This window comes from Rosa rugosa, chromosome 3 (genome assembly GCF_958449725.1).
Source record: "Rosa rugosa chromosome 3, drRosRugo1.1, whole genome shotgun sequence".
Classification (NCBI taxonomy): Eukaryota; Viridiplantae; Streptophyta; class Magnoliopsida; order Rosales; family Rosaceae; genus Rosa; species Rosa rugosa.
This window is the reverse complement of record NC_084822.1, coordinates 45,339,828-45,355,304: the sequence shown is the minus strand read 5'-3', so window position 1 is coordinate 45,355,304 and position 15,477 is coordinate 45,339,828. Positions and strand designations below refer to the sequence as shown.

The following is a 15,477-nucleotide window of genomic DNA, read 5'->3' as shown; positions in this document are numbered from 1 at the left end:
TGATTAATTAAGATGCATTTGTCCCTCACAGTCCCTTAGGTGATCAAATCTGTTCATATACTTTTGTTTTGTTTTGTTATTATCTCTAGTTATTAGATTTTTTATAATTATTTGAGCAAAAAAAAAAATTCATATATTTTTTGAAAGAACAAAAAAAAATCATATATATATATATATGTGGGAGGACACATTTAATTCTTCGCCCTAGACTTTTAGAATCTCAAGGCCGGCTCTGTTGATAACTAAAGACGTTCTAAGTTTTCAACAAAAGAGAGGGTCACATTCAAGAATCCCCTCTTAATTTTTGGAATAAAATTTTGAGTAAAAAATAAAAAATTAAATAATAAAAAGCAAATGAGAAATTATATGGAACACATGAAATCAAACCCAGAATCGCTAAAGCAAAGCCTCAAAATTTTCTCTTTTCCACCAAATAGGTCATAGAAAAGGAAGAAACCGAAAGTTTTATCTTCAACTTTACCAGTTTAGTAAAAAATATAACTTGGGATGTCGATTTCTCAAAGCTATTGAATTCCGATTTTTGAGGTGGTGGCCTCAATTTTTTTAGTCTAGGGAGGTCGTAGGAGGCCTTAGGTCATGTGTTCCCCTTTTTAAACTAGTCATTTTGCGGGTTCGGCTACTTTTCTTTTTTGTTGGTAGAGCCGGTTTCCCTCATGTAATACACGTACGTCCAGCCTTCTTCACAAACTCGTACAATCAATGCCATAAATTTTTCTTCTAATACTTGTTGTAAGTCTTATTATGCTATGATCAATATGGAAGATGTAATTACTTAGATAATAAATCCAATATATAAGCCGTAAAGACGGATTCATTATGTGTAACATCGTTTGCTTGTGAATAAACTGACGTCCTCTCTAAGCCAAAAAAAGAAAGAAAGAAAAAAAGTTAAGAGTAAAGACAAGCTAATCATGAAACAAGCCAAAGAAAGTTCAATGCATGCATGCATGTGTCGTGTCTTAAACAAGTATGAAACAACTGTCTAATAGTGATGGCCGGCTGGTTAAGCACTTGAGCTAGGTGAAAGCGTGGAAGCTGTCTTCCCTTAAAGCGTGGGTGGACCTCACGTTCAGGTATATCAGTATTTGTGGAAGGGTTTACCAGCAGTAGTGACATGAACTAATTATCAAAGTCAAATACTAATTTGCTTCTCGTTGACGTGGTTATGAATTTAAAAATAATAAATCACCACGAAACCCAATTCTTCATACATATATACGAATGTCTTTTGCCAAGGAAAGGGCAACAGAGAGCAGCAATTCTACATTTGGTTTGATCCTACTGCCGATTTCCACACATATTCTATAGTCTGGAATCCCCTAAACATTGTGTAAGTACTATAATTAAATTCAAAACTGTGAGGACATGGTGATTTTCTGTGAGTAAATAACAGTTGCAAGTCCTAGTTATTCATGAAATTAATGATGTCTAAAAATGCCTACATTGATTTTACTAGTAACAAACAAGAATATTCCAAGTGTGATTATATTTGAACTGAAACATTGAGGCATCATTTAGTGAAATAATCGATCTGTAATTTGAAAAAATAAAAATAAAAATAAAATACAAAACTGCAACATTATTATGGATCTTGTTTTAGTTTCATTGCCTTTGTACTGATGTGATTTCAAATTCTTGCATATATAGCTTCTTGATGGATGGCATTCCCATCAGACAGTTCAAGAACCTGGAGTCCTTTGGCATTCCATTTCCCAAATACTAGCCTATGAGGTTATACTCCAGTCTTTGGAATGCGGATAACTGGGCTACAAGAGGTGGATATATTGCAGAAGATAGATTAGACCCAAGCACCCTTTACTGCATCTTACAGGAACTTCAGTGCCAATTCCAATTCCCAGGGAGCATGGTACTGGAACAAGTTGGACTATTTGGGTAAAGGCCAGATGCAATGGGTGCAAAAGAACTATATGATCTACAACTACTGCACAGACGCAAAGCGATTCCGATCCCCTTAGGGTTTGATCCTGAATGTTATTTGACTAATCTGTCCTAGACGCAACTCCGCTGATTTGTACAATAAACCTATGTTGAGGAGACCGACTTATACAAGCAGGTCCGCCTCTGTTGATGATGTGCTGTGGAACAATATCATGCATACACCACAACTATTGTTACAATTTTGGTTTTATGTATTTTGTGTTTTGTACGTGTAATAAAATAAAGAAAAGAATTTTTTTTTTTGTAGAAATAAATAAATAATTTTTTTTTAGAAGAAATAAATAAAATACTTGAAAAAGCTTAACCAGTCCCCTTCTGATAGAAAGAATAAACCCCATAAGTGAAGACGTTCTGAACCTCTGACTTGCAATCCGTTGCAGTAGAGGTGCGTGAAATCTAAGGAGACTGTTATTCTTACATAATTTATCATATAAAAATTGTAGCACATATCAACGGTTCAATTCTTCGAATATAAACAAAAAATAAGTCCGACCACCTTACATTAGACTGCAACTACTAGCTGTGTTATCATCGCTTAAAAAATGGATGAATGAGTTGCCAACTGGGGGATCCCTTGGTTTCTGACCATAATAATAAGGATACAGAGGCTGGGGCACCATTCCGTTGATGAAGTTGTAATTGTAAGGGTTATTTTGGTAACCATATAAATGTGGCGGCGGCATCAAATTGTAACCATAAGGGTTTTGGTACCCATATGGGGGAGGCGGCGGCGGCAATAAGGGCGGCTGTGGTGGTGGTGGTCTTCCCCAGTTGTTCGCGTAAATATATGGCCTCGGCCTTACCTGGTGAACAAGCGCGAGTGGAGGATGAGGCCTATACATGGTACCCTTAGGCGCCCTTCTTGGCACATTATTATAGGTGCGTTCATCTTCATCGCAATCGGAATTATCACTCTCACTGCAGTATTGGCAGTTTCTTGCCCTGGAAACGATTTTTTTTTTGTAATCATTTGGAACGCTGTTGAATGGTGGTGCTTGATTTGCAGAAGGCTTAGATATCTTTGGGGCACCCAGAAGGTTCTTGATCTTGTAGGAAACAAGAAACCCGGCCATTTTCCCGAGCCTTGATATTCGCCTTCTGAATAGTTTAGCACAACGAGTATCCTTCCTCTTGGTATATGTTACCACCTCTTTTTCTTCATTTATGCCACCATGTGCTTCTTTCTCATTAGTATCTTGCACCATCTCCTTTTCTTCATGTATTGTACTGATAGAATTCACTCCTACGTACGCATATAAAAACTTGATCGATATTCAGACATATATGTGAATAAATGTGTCAATTAAATACCAACAACAATAAAATTAGGAGTTTGTACATACCATTTAGTTCCTGTAACTTTTCCTTTATTTTAAAGGCACATTCCTTGCAACATGTATTCACCTTCAAATCACAAGTCTGCAATAACATACATAACATTTCAGGGAAAAAAAAATGTCATTATATGTAAATATACCGGTTAGGTTGAGAATCGGGGGATAGGAGAAAGATATTAGTCATCACTCATGGATTATTAATCAATTAAAGACGAGGAGCACATCAGGAGCTAGGGGCACCAAAACCAAAATCATCCGAAGCAACAAATTACATATAAAACCACATATCAAGGAACACAACACTGGGGATTTGGAGAAGTTCCTATTATAGTGCGACAAATTTACATGTTATTCTGTATTAAAATCACAAAAGAGAGGAGTAGCTATCACAGACCGGACCATCAGCACTGTGGTTCTCCATTTGAGGGTTTGTGTGTCTGTTTCAAGATAATCGATTCACAAACCATAGCAATTTTATAGCCGAAGACTGCGCATGCCGATCTTTAATCCAGTATTAATACATTCCAATATTATATTTAATGCTTATAAGATCATCTTGTACCATTTTTTGATTTACGTACGGAGGAGTATCCTGAATCCTAGCTATATATGCCTTTTTCAACAAAAAAAAGAAAGAAAAGGAAATATCTTCTTTATTTTTAATTGTAAGATTTTAACCACAAAATCTTGCCTTAATTGAGCTACTTCACCTTATTCGCCCCCATTTAAATCAAAAGTGTAAGAAAAAAGTAATCTTGATTAATTACCTCCATTTCTTAAGCGAGTAGCAAATATTCATAATATCTCAAATGAAAAGCATAATATGCACTAAATAAGAAATTTTCTTAATATCTATCTCAAATGTAAAAGCATTATATGCACTAATTAATTACCATGTAATTATTAATTAGTGCCAAGAAATCCTTATTCTCTCCATATAAGCACACAATCTAAGTGACCTAGCTAGCATCCAGAAAAATCCAATCTCGAATTTCATTCCATCTCAGACCAAACTTTATGGATTCTACAAAAGCATTATATTTGCAGCCCTATTCTTCTGCATCACAAGGATTTGAAATAATTCCAATGGAACAGCATCAACATCATCATCATGCACCCCCGCCTCGACCTCCAGTAAGTATTTGTTAACTTTCTCTTATTTTTGCTACATAATGACTGTTTTTACATTTTTATTTTTGCTATATTGATTATTTCAACGGACAATATCTGCAGGGTCCTCCTATTAAAGTGAACCTCAAAAGTAATTGTTTGAATTGTCAAGTGAAGCTGAAGAAAAAGTTGCAGAAGATGAGTGGTACGTATTATTTACTATATGGCCTCATTTTTACTTCCGTAAACCCTAGTTCTTAATTTCTCTTATCACTTAAAACATTCTTTGGCTAGGGGTGAATGATGTGGACATAGTTCCAGAACAAGGTGGCACCGTAACAGTTTCAGGTAGCATAGACTCTAAGGTGCTCATGGAGGTGATCCGAAATAATTACAAAAAGGCCAAGTTACTTTGCCCCTTTGATCAGAAGGAGCCCTCCAAAAATACAGTTGGAAAAAAAATTTCGTGCTCTGATGATGAACATGATGATAGCGAGGACGACAAAGACCACAATTTTGCTGTAAACAATAGTAACAACGATGCCGGTCTAAGTGAACCGAAGAAAGAGAAGAAGACGAAGATGTGTGGTATAATGAGATGTTTTGGCAAGAAAAGTAACCCTATGGCCATGCGTCCACCTCCTCCCGGACCATCACCTGGGCCTCGGCCCCCCATGGGTTTTCCGACAAATGGATTTTTTCTTGGGGCGACAAGGCCCGGATTTCGGCCGGGAATGCCATGGATGCCGCCAATTGGGCCACCACCGCCATACGGGTATTTAGGGAGGCCGCCATTACCCACGGACTACGGATATCCTTTCCCGAGGTCGCCGCCAAGATCGAACCCTATGGTACACTACAGCAGTTATAGGGACAATTATCATCATCCATACTAGTGATATTGTACGTTGGTCTGAATTATAAGCCTAGCACACAAACGAATTTTTTTAACGTTTGTTAGCTAGGTTGATTCTTTTGTGCTTACCAATGATTCTTATGAAGTTGCACTCGATTTTTAAATTCTGATCAATTAGTATTTCATCTCGATCTGTAGTTTCTTTGTTTTGGCTGAATCATGCACTTCTTGATTTGGAACGTTTGTTTTCAATATCCTTTCTTTCATTAACTTGTGTTTTTTTTTTTCTAGAATTGCTCACCTAATTGAGGGAAACATTTCAAGAAATTTTGCCGCCTCTATAGTATTCGTGTTCGTTTCATTTTTAGTTGATTGTCCACTTGTCAAGTCGATCTATAATTTTACTAACACCATAGATCAAAATCATCATACGATCGAAATAGGTTTGCACCAGATTAATACATGCAGATGCCAGCTGGGTATAAGCTGGAAATCCAAAACCTCAACTCCATCTCCTACCACCGAATCTGGGTAGCCATAGAGAGGACGCTGTCTAGTCGGGTCTGAGAGATCTTGACCCGTCAACAACCCACACCTCCAGCGGTCGAACCTGCGGGCCACCGTACCATGGTAGACCTACAGGTATATATATATATATATATATATATATATATATATATATATATGAATCGTGGGAGTTGTCCAAAAGAAAGAAATCTGAGTCATGGAAAGTTACTAGGTGAACAGCACCATTAGTGGTCTAACCTCATTAGTCATTAGTTCAAGGTACAAAGAAGATTGAAGAGACTTGGGAGCATTTTCAATGGTGCTCCAATTTTTCATCAAATTTGTTAAAAAAATATCTAAACGTTAAACTAGGAGCTACTTTAATTTGTATTCAAAATGTTGCTTTTTGGTTTCCCTAAATTTTGTCAAGATCCCCTTTGAGTTCTCTGAGAGAAAGCTTGTGAGAAAATTATAGGGAAATTAATCTAAAGGATAAGATAGTCATTCGGTAATTTAGGTTATAACCTAATTTTGGCACAAATTTAGATCCAAGATTGAGAACGAGCTTCAAAGGAAATTCCTTTTAAAAAGGCAATAATAGGATATTTGCTTTATCTTGTTTCGCTCTTGACTGATGTTGCTCTTTAAGTAAGAAGTTACCATGAAGGCAGGTGAGCTGCGATCTATTGGTTAAACAATTAACATTAAACATATCACAAATTCAAATTTTACTGACATCATGAAAGGAGTAAAGTTGAGATTTTAAAAAAGAAATCATTACCACGAAGGATTTGATATCAAATATTTTGTTTTTCCTTCATATTGAGGGAGAGAGAGGATATTGGTAGCTCCATCAAATCATGAGAATGATGAGATAATGTTATTCTTTTCTTTTATAACAATGAGGTGAATTGTACACCATAATTGACACAAATTTTCGCTAATTGTAAGATTTCCTACTAACTAGACATTAATGGATAGTCATTTCATTTTGGTATGAAATCACAAAGTAATTTTGATCCTAAATCAGCGTAGTATTTCAGCAATCAAGGATTAATCACCATGTAGGGTCATTAACAGAACTTACCATCAATGCGTGCTCTGGTAATCACCATTAACGATTAATTGTTTACACAAATGAAATATATTTGGTTTTCCTAGTTTCACCTTAACTGGCATCTTTATATATACAGGCTGTTGTAGTCCATAGCTCTTCTATTCATTTGTTTTAATCACAAATCGATCTGTGCAGTTGTTCGTGGTTTAGCCATGGCTTTGGCCAATATTCCAATGCTTCTTTCCCTTTTGATGGCTTTGTGTGGAGTCTGCTTTGGTACCATTTACCAAGTGGGTGACTCTAACGGGTGGACAGACAAAGGTGTTGACTATAAGACCTGGGCATCTACCAAAAACTTCACCGTTGGAGACATTCTTCGTAAGCTAATTTCCTTCCTACATTTGAAAATTATATAAATGGGTTTTGAGAGATCTGGAAATATATTGTGGACTAGGGAATCCCTTTTCTCATTTATGGTTGTGTTGGTTGTGGATCGATCAGGCAAAATATTCGAATGAAGACTAGGATTATGCCATTAATTTGTATTGCTTCTCCTCAATGTTCTAACAAAAACTAGCTAACGTTTAGTCTCATGATGTGGGTGAAACCCCTTGTTTGTGTAGAGTTCAGTCTATATGCATGATAGTTGCATGTTTATATTTTAATGGGGCTTATCATGGTTGTGGATTTGACAAATTATTACATGCTATTATATATATTCTTCGATGACGATCATATATGCACATGAACCTTAAAGAAATTAATTTCACCATTGCATTATATGTATTATCTATGCAGATTTTAAGTATGACAGAAAGGAGAACAATGTAGTGAGAGTGTTGCATAAAGCATTTAGGTCATGCAACCCAAAGGGTAAAATCTACAAGACGCGCACCGGCGACGATTATATACGCTTGAATAGACCTGGAAACTTCTTCTTCATTTGTAGTGTCAATGGACATTGCCGCTCTGGCCAGAAGGTTCATGTTAGCGTTTCTAAGTCAGTTCCAAGTGTCAGTCCTGGAACAGCCCCAACCCTACCACCGGTACCCAGTTCTAGTCCACTTCGGAGTCCAATTGCCAGCCCAACATCTCCCACAGCCACCCCGACTGGCGCCCCGAAAGGTGCACCCATTGCCTCCCCAAAAGGTGCACCCATTGCCTCCCCAAAAGGTGCACCCACTGCCGCCCCAAAAGGTGCACCCACTGCCGCCCCAACAACTCCCCCAACGGCTGATGGACCACCAAGTGCAGACTCTCCTCCTGATCTTCCTATAGAACTGATCCCAGCGCCTAAGGCACCTCCTCCTAACCCGCCCAAGAAGAGCAGTGCTCAATCCATTCACTCCTCTATGCTGTTCTTGATGGCAATGGGGTTTATTGCCTATATTGTGGTCTGAGTATTTAGGGGTGAGAAGGACATGCTTGGTTTAGAATTAGCGACTATGAAGTTCATGAATAAGTTATTTCACATAATTGTGTGGCAAATCAAATTCGTTCATTAAATTTGTTTAGCTAGTAGTGTTATCTTGGCCCATTTTTGAATAAGTTAATCATTATGACATAAACAAAATTTGGTTTATGCGTGTGTGTAAATTCGTCCTCATTTGTCTCTAAGCATATTCATATATATTCATATGCTGAGAAGAAGAACTTAGAATTCAGGTGAAGTACATTTTCCATATGCGTGTTGTGAAGTTCTTCACCTATTCTTCTCTGACCACATTTAGGTGCGTTCTTAAGTTTTATTATTGTAATGCTTAGTTATACGGTAAAGACCATGGTGTTGAACATGAACATATTATACTTCAAGACCAAACCCAAATAAAAAAACGAGATTTAGGTTGAAGAACATGATAAAAATATAAGTGACTCAGTTTGTTTGTCTAATTCTACTTACTATTGAAGATTATACTTCTCAAAATTAGTAGAAAAATGACTATTGTTTGATCAAATAATTTTTTTATTTGTTGCAGTTGACAGATTTATGGATTATAAAAATGTTAAGTTTAAGGAAAACAAAAAAAAAATTATTACAAAGCGATATCATTATTGTCCTTAGATTCAGATTAAGTTAAATTAGAGGTTCGATTTGATCCAAATAAATTATGACGAATAAAAATGAAGTTGAAAAATTGAAGAAATTGATGCAGTCCCATGTAGTCTTGTTTGCTTTCAGTAACGGAAGTACCAAACTAGACCATTTTTGAGGCCAACACCAAACTAGAACTCAAACGAAGTACAAAAGTTTAAGGGTTAAAATCGGAAAGACAACCGTGTAGTAACTGTAGTTAATGGTTTCGATCGCAGGTACATCGTTGCACACAGTAGTCTGGTCTCTGCCAAATTTCTTTAAACCCTGATCAACTCTCTCTCTCTCTCTCTCTCTCTCTCTGGTCACTATATTTGGCTATTTGGGAAGTGAGAAAATCCCCATTCGGATTCACCGGGACACTATTCCGGTATTCACTCCATGGACTCCGAACCCGACTTGCAGAAAACCCCAACAGCCAGGTGTCACCTTCTCTCTCTCTCTCTCTCTCTCTCTCTCTCTCTCTCTCTCTCTCTCTCTCATGTTCTGCAATTATTGAGGTTTATGGGTTTACTTTCCTTTCCACATTTCTAACAAGGGTTTGCATGTTGCCGAGAAAGTACAAATTTTCTGGTTTAAAGATTGATTCTTTATGTTATGTGGAGCGTGGCATTGGTTATTGCTTTTTGCATCTGGCTTTGGTTTGCTCATTTAGAGTTATACTTCTAAGTGCGTCTAAATTAAGTAAATCAAAGGTGTTTATTGGCTTAGGTAACTTTGATTGTGCTGGAAATGCAAAGGGTAGTTTGAAGTTTGGATCTTTAACGTTATTCATCTGGGTTATTGTGCATTTGTCGGTTCTTGTGGAAGGGTTTATCATTGCTTTGATGACACATTTCTTTGATTGTGCAGCTGTAACTCTCAACATTCTTCATCTGAAGTAATGTGTGAAGTGTATAATCTGAAAATCTTGTTTGGTATAGTCATGTTAGTTATTGCAGGAGAGTAATCGATGTGTCAGGGTAGTTATAAAGGTTCTAGATTTAAGCCCAGAAAGTACTGTAATGCTTATATATAATAAAGCTGCCAGAACAAGTTAACATATTTTCAGAGTTTCACAATTAGAGTAATGTATCTAAACCTTTTTAATTAATAAAGTCTTCAAAACAAGTAAATAGAATCTGTACTGACTCTATTGAAATGTTTGACCCATCGGCTTACAGGCACAAATGTCCTGCCTGTTACAAGCAATATAAAAAGAAAGAACATCTCATTGAGCACATGAAGGTTGCTTTCCACTCAGCTCATGATCCTAGTTGTGGAGTGTGTAGAAAGCACTGCAAATCTTTTGAGTCATTGAGGGAACATCTTACTGGTGAGATGTAATTGCAAGTTCGTTTCAGCTGATAAGATCATTGGGTAGTTTTTATGTTTCATTGATGAAACTGCTTCTTATTTGATTTCTCTTTTGTGGCTCCTATTATTTAGGTCCATTGGCAAAAGCAAATTGCATGAAAATTTTCTCCAAACAAGGGTGTGATTTATGTTTGAAGCTCTTTGATAGCCCTGCTTCTCTTAGCCAGCATAGAGAAATGTGTCTCCTATCTGCACCTGCTCCTATTGTAAGTTGACTACCTTCAATGTCTTATTGTCCATTGATCCATCAATGATACTCTTAATTTCTCAACTTTCTATATATGTAGACATACATGGCTTACATTTTTTATTTGACCTGTTGCAGGGAACAGTGATAATTGCTTGTGCAGAATCTCAATCTTATTTGAACTTGTGTGGTGAAAACCACTTCGATAACCGTCCGGAAGCAATTGCTGTGGATTGTGAAATGGTTGGCGGTGGAAGTGATGGATCACTGGACCTGTGTGCAAGGGTGTGCCTGACAGATGAAGACGAGAATATCCTATTCCACACCTATGTGCGGCCTCAAATTTCTATCACGAATTACAGGCATGTGCATATGACTTCTCATCTTTGATTTGTCTCAAGAATTTGGGGACCAGGCGTGCTCTGATTCACATGCCTTTTACAATGTTTTCAGATATGAAATTACTGGGTTAACAGAAGATCATCTTAGAAATGCCATGCCACTCAAAGAAGTGCACGACAAAATCTTGAAAGTTTTGTACAATGGAGAGTCTATTGGGAGATCAAGTTTGGATGGGGAAAAGGCCAAGCTTCTTGTGGGGCATGATTTGGAGCATGATTTGGATTGCATGGGAATGTATTATCCTGAGCACCTGCTGAGGTATAAAGCTTTTTTCCATTCCCAAGTCATGTCTTCTTCGAGCACCTGCTTCATCATATGGCACCAATTAAATCGCCTACCCCAATATTAATTCTGCAGCACTATGTTCAGCACCTTTTCATGGACAGTTGGACGAATATTTGAATGAAACTGTGTAATCTCTGCGGAGGATTCAATCTATTTTGGTTTCTCATATGCAAAGCTATTCTAATCTTTAATTCCCTTTTATTATATTGGCTGTAGTACTTGGGCTGCCTTACTTTTCTGTGAAATGGTGGTTTCACTGATTCTTTCATAATAGTGAACTGAATTTTTGTATTGTGTTTATTTGGCAGCATTTAGATGCTTGATGGTTCCTTATTTTATATGCAGGGATACAGCAAAGTACCATCCACTGATGAAAACAAATCTAGTCAGTCACTCACTTAAGTATCTCACCAGAACATATCTGGGGCAAGTTATTCTTCTTCTCAGACTTTTGCTTTTGTTTTTATATATATATATATATATATATATTTTTTTTTTTGTAAAATAATTTTATTTGCTTATGCTGATTCCAGTTTATTCTCTTAACTAGAAACCAATTTCTGGTACTTTTAAGAAGTTGCTTAGTTAAGAGATATATTGTGCTTCTAGTTTGAGCTGGTTTACATTACAAATTGTTATGTTCCCTTCTATTTTATTGGGTCATTATCTCTAATTCAAATTCTAGTCTAGAAGCTTTGTTCATATTACTTATAGAACGACAGGTAGAAGTCACAAAATTGGCTCAATTCCATCTAACTTAGCATTTCACTTGTGTTGTTTTGGAGATTAGTGCATTTAGAAACTGTTGCGAGCCTTCTTTCCCTTGGAGACATATGATTTCTTTGTCTCTTCTCTCCCTTCAATATATTTGTATTGTAAACATCAAATGTTGTTTACCATCTATCATTTACTTCATGCAAATCTTCTATCGCACTTCATGATTTGAGTACTTATCCAGAAACTAGTAAAGTTTCTAATAGTCTCAAGTTGTAGGGATCTCCATCTTGCAGTCTATGTTATTTGCTTGTTGGAGTCATCTCTGATTGTAAATTCTCCATTGAATCATGAAGCTTTGGCTTTACAGGTATGATATCCAGTCTGGTATGCATGATCCTTTTGAAGATTGTGTGGCTGTAATGAGACTGTACAAGAGATTTCGAGCCCTAGATCATCAGACAGAAGGCATTGTTGCATCACTTGCTACGAAGTATTCAAACGACATCCATGGGAATTTTGATTCTTGGACAACTGAAAAACTTGAGAAGATGACACCTGATGAGCTTTATGAATTGTCAAAACCAAACTACAAGTGCTGGTGTCTGGATAGAAGGCAAGCACTGCAACCTTAGGATTATGAGTATTCTCTAGAAAATACTTCTCTTTCAATTATAATTATGCAGCTATTAGAGACTTTGAGCAAGAGTATTAGATGCAGGGGAGGGCGTCATTATGGGTATGATTGTTGTGTTTCGTATATTATGTTGTACATGTTCTGTTTGTAGTCATCATCTGAAGTGAAAGAGAGCAAATTTGCAAAGCCCATCCCTTGATAATGTTTATGAATTCCAGTGTAAGGTAACATTTTCAGTTCTGGCATGTTAATTTGCTATGCTTCTGCAGCTGTACCTTTTTCAAACAGTATCAAACATCCGCAAACAAACCAGCTTAATCTATGTCAATCACCTGATTCCAATCCACCAAAGTGTTGACTTAAGGTCCCATGTTCGACTTCCCCCTCCCCCATTTGGTTTCGTTCACCAATCATGCCACATCATCTTGTTTAGATAGCGCACAACAGTCGTGATTCAAAAGTGCTCATAAACTAATTAACAGTATCTGTTACCCTTGAAAGATTGAATCAGAAATCAATTGTTCGTTGGGACCTTTTTGCTCTTATAGGAGCTTTCATGCAAGCAAGCAAAATCCATCTGCAGAAACATTATGCGAAAAGTTCGTTCTTGATCAGCGAGAGCAATTTATTAGGGAAACAAATTTAGAATTCAAAGGACGGAATTACATGTAGAAACAAAATAACTTGAAAAGAATAATATAACTTGAAAAGAATAACAGATATTAACCACAAGAAGCCTTTTTTTCTTTTCTTGTTACAAATTTAAAGTTGGTTTGACCCAAACTGGTTCATAATCAGTCATTTCCACGAGGCTCTTGGCATGCGAGGTGTAAGGTTGAGAAATGCTTTTACTTTTGACATTGTAAACACCAAAATCTAAATGATAGCGTCGATCAATATCATAGCCCTGACCATCATTATCATGGATAAAGTATATGCAATTTGATAGACATCCTGATTTTGAAGCCGGCACAGTTACAGAAGAACTATCACCCACAAAGAGCGCAACATCATCACCTAAGTTGTCTTTGGCAACCCATTCACGCTTGTCAAAATTCAATTCGAAAACCAAGAATCCCACCGTCGAACGTTTTCCACCATCATATGCCACATACCTAATAACCATCAATAATTCTTTCTCGATTGAATATACGAGATATCTCTTGCTCAGAGCTGGTCGTCGGGTCATGCATGCAACCACTTCTACATTTGGGTTGGACTCAGCAGTGACACCAAAGGATAAAAGCCGAAACTTCTGATCAACAGCGTAAAATTTATCTTCAACATTAGTGACTTCATGAATTAAGGTCCCCAGTCTATCAACACCGGTATCAATATAAGTCCATGTTGCGGCTTTACCAAGCCTAATGAAAGCCATTTGATAAAATTCCCTATATATGACCACCACAATGCAATCCTCTGCATCTGCTATGGGGTCTGCTGACATAGTGGCCTTGAAAACATAATGGTTGCATTGTCTAGACCATCTACGCCTTTCAGAATTGCTTGGAGGTAACCGCATTGAAGGAAGCCGAATGATTGAGTTTTCTTTCTTCCTCCTACCTTTAACCCTAAGAAACGGATTGATTAGGGTTATTGCAAAATTCTTCTCAACAGCTATCAACCATCCAAAGGAAGAGCCACAATATCGCTTATTTGGCACACTTAGCTGAAAATCAAAGACCTTGTCATCCACGATGCTGTATAAGTTCCATGAATGTCTTTTGTTAGCACAGATCAAGAGCATTGGAGCTGTCATCTTAGCGCGTTGGATTTGATTATCTTTTGTTACATAATACCATGACTTACAAACAATGCTGAATCGCAAGTAGTCTGATAGTGACACTAACTTCTCTAAAACTGAATCTAAAACGTGCTTGGGTAAACTTGGCCAATCTGAAGGAAAAAAAAAAAAAATTAGCTTGACTGTTAATTTATAACAATAGGCATCAAAGAATCTTCTACAGATATAGTTTATAAGAACAAATGCCCCTTTGTAGAGCTGATAGAAACAGAAATCATAAGTCTATCTTCAAAGTTCAAACAAAACAGAAGGTTATTTGCAATAACGTCATCTTTCTATTTTATCCAGAAATGTTTGCTATATCAAAGAAGCAGATATACCAGACTCACATAGCTAAATTTAACAAAAGTCAGTAAACAGAGCAGAACATATTGCATGCATCAAAGTGGAATAAAGATTAAACTAGCTAGGGTAATCTTTTGTAAAAGTTGTTTGATGTTAAACTATGGTAATCAATAGTACTAACGGAGGTCTAACATACCTGGCTCCATCCAGAAGAATCCTGCAGAAATCGGACTGAAGTCAGGTGGCGCAGAAAGTAAGTACAGTGTCTTCTGCTTTGGTTCTTGTACGGCGTCGGAGATCTGATGTCTTACGTTTTGTGTCAGATTAGGATATTTGTTTTCTTATATATATGTGGATTGGGCCTGTTCTGTTTTCTACTTGCTCTGGAGAGAGAGCATTGCAATGAGTTTATTTCCCTGTACCCGTTTATATATAGACAGCGTACTGGTACTCCATCTAAAACTAGGACTAGGATTTAAATCCGTGTCTCCCATTAGCTAGGAAACCTTTTCAGGTTAGTTTTTGGTTTGTAGGTTTATAATCTGAATAGAAGAAATATGAATGTTTTGGTGAGAAATATTTCTTCTATTTAGATTATATTTCACCTTATCTCTTTTATGGGCAGAAGATGATTTTATTTTTTGGTCTGAGCATGAAGATGATGTTAATAAACTCAGGAAAAAGGTTGAAAAAGAATGGCGTCTAATGGAAGGGCTTCAATTTGAAGGAATGTAATTTGCCTATGACAAGGAACCCAAATCTCAATCTTTACTTCAACCAAGTTATCATACAGAAAGCAAAACGCTTCATTTCATCAAAGAGAAAGCAAAAGCCTCTTCTGTCATGGCCTACATTTAAATATATGAAG

The 15,477-nt window shown here is 36.9% G+C and overlaps 4 protein-coding genes and 1 pseudogene across 4 annotated transcripts; 3 read left to right on the top strand and 2 right to left on the bottom strand.

Moving 5' to 3' along the window:
• Positions 1-1,235: 1,235 nt before the first annotated feature.
• On the top strand, positions 1,236-2,035 carry LOC133740925 (xyloglucan endotransglucosylase protein 1-like; annotated as a pseudogene).
• A 442-nt stretch (positions 2,036-2,477) lies between these two features.
• On the bottom strand, positions 2,478-4,090 carry LOC133737803 (leucine-rich repeat extensin-like protein 2). The gene is made up of 3 exons (XM_062165295.1): positions 4,085-4,090; positions 3,324-3,399; positions 2,478-3,223 (listed from the first exon to the last, which is right to left on the bottom strand). The coding sequence occupies exons 1-3, from the start codon at positions 4,088-4,090 to the stop codon at positions 2,478-2,480; spliced, it is 828 nt and encodes a 275-aa protein (XP_062021279.1).
• A 2,969-nt stretch (positions 4,091-7,059) lies between these two features.
• LOC133737802 (blue copper protein-like) lies at positions 7,060-8,247 on the top strand. The gene is made up of 2 exons (XM_062165294.1): positions 7,060-7,225; positions 7,646-8,247. Exons 1-2 carry the CDS (start codon positions 7,060-7,062, stop codon positions 8,245-8,247), a joined length of 768 nt encoding a protein of 255 aa, XP_062021278.1.
• A 914-nt stretch (positions 8,248-9,161) lies between these two features.
• On the top strand, positions 9,162-12,770 carry LOC133738753 (uncharacterized). The gene is made up of 7 exons (XM_062166349.1): positions 9,162-9,361; positions 10,103-10,254; positions 10,368-10,501; positions 10,621-10,844; positions 10,936-11,142; positions 11,515-11,595; positions 12,254-12,770. The coding sequence occupies exons 1-7, from the start codon at positions 9,321-9,323 to the stop codon at positions 12,516-12,518; spliced, it is 1,104 nt and encodes a 367-aa protein (XP_062022333.1). The 5' UTR covers positions 9,162-9,320; the 3' UTR covers positions 12,519-12,770.
• Positions 12,771-13,274: 504 nt separating this feature from the next.
• On the bottom strand, positions 13,275-14,944 carry LOC133737801 (F-box protein SKIP23-like). Its single transcript, XM_062165293.1, has 2 exons — positions 14,806-14,944; positions 13,275-14,416 (listed from the first exon to the last, which is right to left on the bottom strand). Exons 1-2 carry the CDS (start codon positions 14,813-14,815, stop codon positions 13,275-13,277), a joined length of 1,152 nt encoding a protein of 383 aa, XP_062021277.1. The 5' UTR covers positions 14,816-14,944.
• Positions 14,945-15,477: the final 533 nt, after the last annotated feature.

Excerpts from the sequence above, each read along its gene's own strand:
- LOC133737803 (XM_062165295.1), bottom strand. Across the intron at positions 3,224-3,323 it reads AAAGTTACAGGAACTAAATG|GAGTGAATTCTATCAGTACA; the intron begins GTATGTACAAAC and ends ATGCGTACGTAG.
- LOC133737802 (XM_062165294.1), top strand. The coding sequence starts at position 7,060 with ATGGCTTTGGCCAATATTCCAATGCTTCTTTCCCTTTTGATGGCTTTG. Across the intron at positions 7,226-7,645 it reads CACCGTTGGAGACATTCTTC|ATTTTAAGTATGACAGAAAG; the intron begins GTAAGCTAATTT and ends TTATCTATGCAG.
- LOC133738753 (XM_062166349.1), top strand. The coding sequence starts at position 9,321 with ATGGACTCCGAACCCGACTTGCAGAAAACCCCAACAGCCAG. Across the intron at positions 10,845-10,935 it reads ATTTCTATCACGAATTACAG|ATATGAAATTACTGGGTTAA; the intron begins GCATGTGCATAT and ends CAATGTTTTCAG. Across the intron at positions 11,143-11,514 it reads TATCCTGAGCACCTGCTGAG|GGATACAGCAAAGTACCATC; the intron begins GTATAAAGCTTT and ends TTTTATATGCAG.